The 6,000-nt window shown below is 34.6% G+C and overlaps 1 protein-coding gene across 3 annotated transcripts in view; it reads right to left on the bottom strand.

Annotated features, from left to right (window-relative positions):
* Nucleotides 1-6,000, bottom strand: part of LOC137642499 (uncharacterized) — a 676,518-nt gene that overhangs the window by 546,673 nt on the left and 123,845 nt on the right. The window contains exon 1 of one of the 3 annotated variants that reach the window (XM_068375120.1): nucleotides 2,838-3,111. The exons of the other annotated variants lie outside the window; for them this stretch is intronic. Coding sequence (XP_068231221.1) covers nucleotides 2,838-2,919 — 82 coding nt within the window. The 5' untranslated portion in view covers nucleotides 2,920-3,111. Of the gene's footprint in view, nucleotides 1-2,837; nucleotides 3,112-6,000 lie in introns of those variants that run through there. 3 annotated transcript variants of the gene reach the window in all.

The following is a 6,000-nucleotide window of genomic DNA, read 5'->3' as shown; positions in this document are numbered from 1 at the left end:
TTACTACAAATAAAATGGATCACAGTCCTTATCTCAAGGCTACGCAGCCAATAACATATGGCACGAACAATAAAAGATGGCGACTGGCTCCAGCAAGTCGTCACGATAGCAGAAACAACACAGGTGTACAGTCGTAGCATTGATGAATTACAAAATAGAGTAACGTAGCTGAGCACAACCTTATCGTGGCTCAAAAGAGAGGATCTTTCAGTGTCGAAAAGATGGAGAATATACCCAAAATTGTTCCCTTTCGACCTTTTACTTCAATTTCCCATTCTGATCAGCCTTAGTGGATTTTACTTACTTGCTTATTTATTTTGGGTTTAAATCCAACCCTCCACTGAAGCCGAGTGAACTACTTCTCGGGCGGGTCCATATTAATGATCTAACGAAACATTTTCATTATAACTTTTACGATTCTTTGATTATAGCATCTTCCAAATCACATGATCTTGTGAAAAGTAATGTCTTTAGTTTCTTCTTAAATTCAATTGCTCCTTTAGGTCCTTCATTTCAGTTGGCAGTTTATTATAATGTCTAGGCGCACAGTAGCTAAAAGCCCTTTCGCCAAATTTACTATTTGTTCTTGGTTCAGATAGCCTATGTTTGAGGAAAAAAAACTACAGAAGCTTCATATGACTTGCGTTGTTAAAACTTACACGTGTGATACGAGTGATCATTTTTCAGAGTAAATTCAACCCTATAGTTCACTATACAAAGGCACTTTTTACTTACAGATGTACTGGGACATAAACATGCAAATATCATTATATATATATATATATATATATATATATATATATATATATATATATATATATATATATATATACTGTATATACACATACATATATATATAGATATAGATAGATAGATAGATATATATATACATATATATATATAAATATTATATATACATACACAGTATATATATATATATATATATATATATATATATATATATATATATATATATATATAAACATGCTAATATCATTACGGATTTAGTAAATGCAGATACAGGGTGAAAACCCAGTGACTACGTCGACTACGTCTAGTTCGAAAGGCTGTTTCGAACTCGACAATGACTTATCAACAGGTAGCTGGTCGATCATGGTGGATGATAAACCAGGTTAGAAAACGGTTTGGCCTTGGGACCTCGCCCCCAAATACTTGGAGGAAACCGGAAGTCTAACACTTGAATCCACTCCATTTCCGAAGGAAAATTTCTTAAAAGTGAACTCAACAGCAAATGGTAGGACCTCTCCTATCAACTATCCGTTTATAATCTTTGGAAGGGGCAAATGGTAGGACCTGTCCAATCGACTATCCGGTTATAATCTTCAGAAAGGGGCAAATGGTAGGACCTCTCCAATCAACTAGCCGGTTCTAATCTTCAGAAAGGGGCAAATGGTAGGACCTCTCCAATCAACTAGCCGATTCTAATCTTCAGAAAGGGGCAAATGGTAGGACCTCTCCAATCAACTATCCGGTTATAATCTTCAGAAAGGGCCAATGGTAGGACCTCTCCAATCAACTATCCGGTTATAATCTTCAGAGGGGGCAAATGGTAGAACCTCTCCAATCAACTATCCGATTATAATCTTCAGAAGGGTGTAACATAAATTTAATCTGGGAGATTTCATAATTCTTTCCAAAGAAAACTCACAAGAATTACGGATCACTAAATCCATCTTTATTAAGCTTCCTCCGATGCCTTAGATGACCGCGGAGGTAGCAGCAGTAGGGGATTCAGCATTATGAAGCTTCATCTGTGGTGGATAACGGGGGAGGGTGGGCTGTGACACCCTAGCATTACCAGCTGAACTCAGTTGAGTCCCTTGTTAGGCTGGGAGGAACGTAGAGAGTAGAGGTCCCCTTTTTTTGTTTTTGTTTCATTTGTTGATGTCGGCTACCCCCCAAAATTGGGGGAAGTGCCATGGTATATGGATGGATAAATAGAGTGCGTAATTTAATTTGCGCTTACTTTTAATTTAATCTCATTCTATCTCGTTGTTAGATTACCTTACATACCTATTTCAATTTATTCTTCAGTGAATTCTATTGCATGGTGCCTCCGTTTGCATGTTTTAACTTTCTCATGTTATGAAAGTTTTTGGCAAATTTATTACACAATGTTAATCCTGTTTCAATGTTTGTTTGTAAGTCTCTCGACTTCTTTGCACAGATTGTGAATGACTCTGGAAGACGTCAAACCACAATAATGAAAAAGTTACAGATGCTGTAAGTTTTTAAAACATCGATATATATATATATATATATATATATATATATATATATATATATATATATATATATATATATATATATATATATACAGTATATATATATGTATATATATATATACAGTATATAAATATATATATTATCTATATTATATATACATAATATATATTAAATATAAACTCATACATCTAGTCATTGTCACCTTACCTAGTATCTATACATAAAGTACCATTTAAAAAATCAAAGTAAGTGACAAAATCCCAAAGGTTACACAGACCACGTACGTAAACTAAATCAATCAAATCACTTCAACCCTTGATGTAAACATTCTATACATCCACAATAATGAGTAACACGAAATAGCATACTGCCCTTCTAAACAAAACCAAGACCACATAACTTTAATACAGAATTGAAAGAAATCCACTCGAATTTATACCTTTAGAATAGGAAATAATCACTTAAAAAAAAAAAAAAAAAAAAAAAAAAAAAAAAAAAAAAAAAAAAAAAAAAAAAAAAAAAAAAAAAACAGGCCTAAGAGTAATAACATATTAAACCAGACGACTCTAATAATTATTGCAACCACCGACCTGATGTGAAGTCGTATTGGTCGTCGCATATTCGAAGGAGCACTTTGAAATCTTTGGGTCGAAGTGAGAGTTGCCGTTCCATATCCCTTCGGCAGGATCACGAAATTAGAGGAAATGCAATTCTAGAAACTTCTCCTATCTATCAGTGGCACTTCCATTTTCACTTCCATTTTCATTAACATGGTCGTCGTAAAATATAATTTTGAATGTATATTTCGAGGTAACAAAATCCATGTGAGAGGAGTAGATAAAAAAGGCACTTGAAGCGACTAACCTAAACACCTGCAAATGTGGCAATTGGAAACTGTAATAGGTAACATTTATGAGAGAGAGAGAGAGAGAGAGAGAGAGAGAGAGAGAGAGAGAGAGAGAGAGGAACATTCTGGTTGAATTAATGAGTCACATTTTCAAACAAGCTATGTGTAGGAGAAAAAAAAAATATATACATTTCTTTAGTGTGAAATATTTCCAGCTAACCCGATAGAAAAAAAATAATATCTGTAGTACCATATATTCATAAAATAACTATGACGAATATTTTAATGTAAAATTACAATTGTTAAAGACGAAACATTAAAATTGAAACAACTACTATTAAGAAACTTTCTTCTACAGATGTGGAAATCTCCTGTATACACTGACATCCCCTTGTGTAGTATCAATATTTTTCAGTGAAGCACGGAGGCAATCAAGAGCGGGATGAAAGTGCCATACAGGTTTCTCCGAACTGGAAGGAAGGAGGAGAGGGCGCCAGAGAGAATGATACCAAATTAAGCTGTCAAATACAATGGCCCAGAAAAACTGGGGCTTTCCTCTGAAGAAACCCCCATTGTGTGTTATGCCTAAGGGAATTATGGTATTGAATTAGAGCAAAGGGAACAACACAGACAAAAGAAATCCACATCACAGTATGTTTTTCTTATAGAAATCAAATCTTAAGGTGATCAAAATAAATATTAAGCAATGTAGAATCCGAGAGACTTATTCCACAATCTAAATAACATGAACAAAATATCTTTTGAATATCAAAAACGTTTCTGCTGTCATAAACTCAATTTCTATAAAAAAAAATGCTCACACAAACAGTCACATGAGGTTAATAAAATCATATGTCTTCCCACTGGATACTAAGAATGTTACAAACACTTATTTTCCACAGCAATTTTCACCTCTAATTAAGACACAATGTTTATCAAAACCAAATCAATCCTCCACTTTAAGAAGAGACAGATTCGGTTCCTTCATATTGCCATAATCGTCAGAATTCAAACACAATCAATCCTCCACTTTAAGAAGAGACAGACTCGGTTCCTTCATATTTCCATAATCGTCAGAATTCAAACACAATCAATCCTCCGCTTTAAGAAGAGACAGATTCGGTTCCTTCATATTTCCATAATCGTCATAATTCAAACTGAATTATGGTATCAATCGAAATAACGCAACAGTTTTACTAACTAGAAACCTTTGGGATACTGATAGAGAGAGCACAGAGGTAATTGTCCTCAAAGTCTTATCTTCATATCCACGTTATCATACTTATATCATCATTAACCGTGATTAAAGGAGAGTAGAATCATGCGGAAATTAATAATAATTAATAATAATAATAAAACTTTAGCTACCTTTTCTTTTGAAGACTATGATTATCTCTAGTTCCATGAAACGTACAATTACCTTTTTCTTTAATAGTATTACACCTGTAATGATATTAGATCAAAAGACATTAAGCATATACGTGGAACCTAAATTTGTTTTTCCTTTCCTGATTTCGATTCTTATTCTATCCAAGTCTATCATTATTCACAAATATATATTTTCATCCGTTTTCCATTTTGTAGGCAAAATTCCCAAACAAATCAATTTTTCGAACAAACTAGTCCATTTCTTTTAGTGAGGCATATTTGCACCGACTCGCAGCGGTGCCCTTTTAGCTCGGAAAAGTTTCCTGATCGCTGATTGAAGGGCACCGCTGCGAGTCGGTGCAAATCTGCCTCGCTAAAAGAAATGGACTATAGGTACAAATATGAGTTAGAATACAAGGACTGAATTTTATTTCAAAATTTTAGGAGTAGGTAAGGCAAAGAGACCAGTTAGGAAATCCAACGCGGGTTTGAAATAAATTAGATATATATGAAATAAGCAATTAAATCGATTAATGGAAACATCATTTTGAAAAATACTACGAAAAGTTATTCCAGTTTATTTTCATCTCATTATATCTCTTTATCAGATAAGCTTTCATCCACTTCTGTTCTCATTGTTTCAGAGAAGAGACGGAAAGTGTTGTGGGGGGCGGGGTGAAGATTTAAGGAACGTGTCAAAATCGAATCTTCTTTTACCAGGATCGAACACGGTTTCAAACCGGAATACTAACATTACACTACACAGGAAGGGGGAAAATACGATAATAGTGATTCCATATTTTATTTGCAATTATCCCCATGTCAATTAGATTCTCTCTCTCTCTCTCTCTCTCTCTCGAGAGAGAGAGAGAGAGAGAGAGAGAGAGAGAGAGAGCTGCTTATTGCTTATTTTATGTTTGGGTTCCCCCAGGTCCCTCAGTGTGAGGCCCCTCGTATATCCACCAGAGTTGCTAATGCATCTTCCGGTGTATTTTGCATCTTCCAGTCTTGGATGGTCTGAGAGAGAGAGAGAGAGAGAGAGAGAGAGAGAGAGAGAGAGAATCAATTTCAGGTAGACTACAATCATCAGAATCTTACATGGAAAAAATTAAAACCATGAATAGAGCCATTTCTACCATATGGAAAAAGGTATCAAAAGACAATAAGAGTAACATTCAACGAATCGTTATAATGAGAGTTATGAACATTTCCTATATAGAGAGACCTAAGAACAAGACAACATATTTTACTACATAAACATCTTCAAATTAAAAGGACATTGCATGCTATGACATCACACATTGACAATAAAAAATCTTCCTATGATGGACCCTGCAGTCAACACGAAGTTCCCACTTGAGCTTACTGTACAACAACTGGCTATATCGATAAAGTTAGAACGTTTCAACCACAGAAATGACAAGTCTGGATAAGATAAGACCAATTAAATTCTATACTCAATTCCATTATTCTCTCTCTCTCTCTCTCTCTCTCTCTCTCTCTATACTCAATTCCATTATTCTCTCTCTCTCTCTTTC

This window comes from Palaemon carinicauda, chromosome 1 (assembly GCF_036898095.1).
Source record: "Palaemon carinicauda isolate YSFRI2023 chromosome 1, ASM3689809v2, whole genome shotgun sequence".
NCBI lineage: Eukaryota > Metazoa > Arthropoda > Malacostraca > Decapoda > Palaemonidae > Palaemon > Palaemon carinicauda.
The sequence above is the reverse complement of the archived record's forward strand: the minus strand, read 5'-3'. Positions and strand labels throughout refer to the sequence as shown.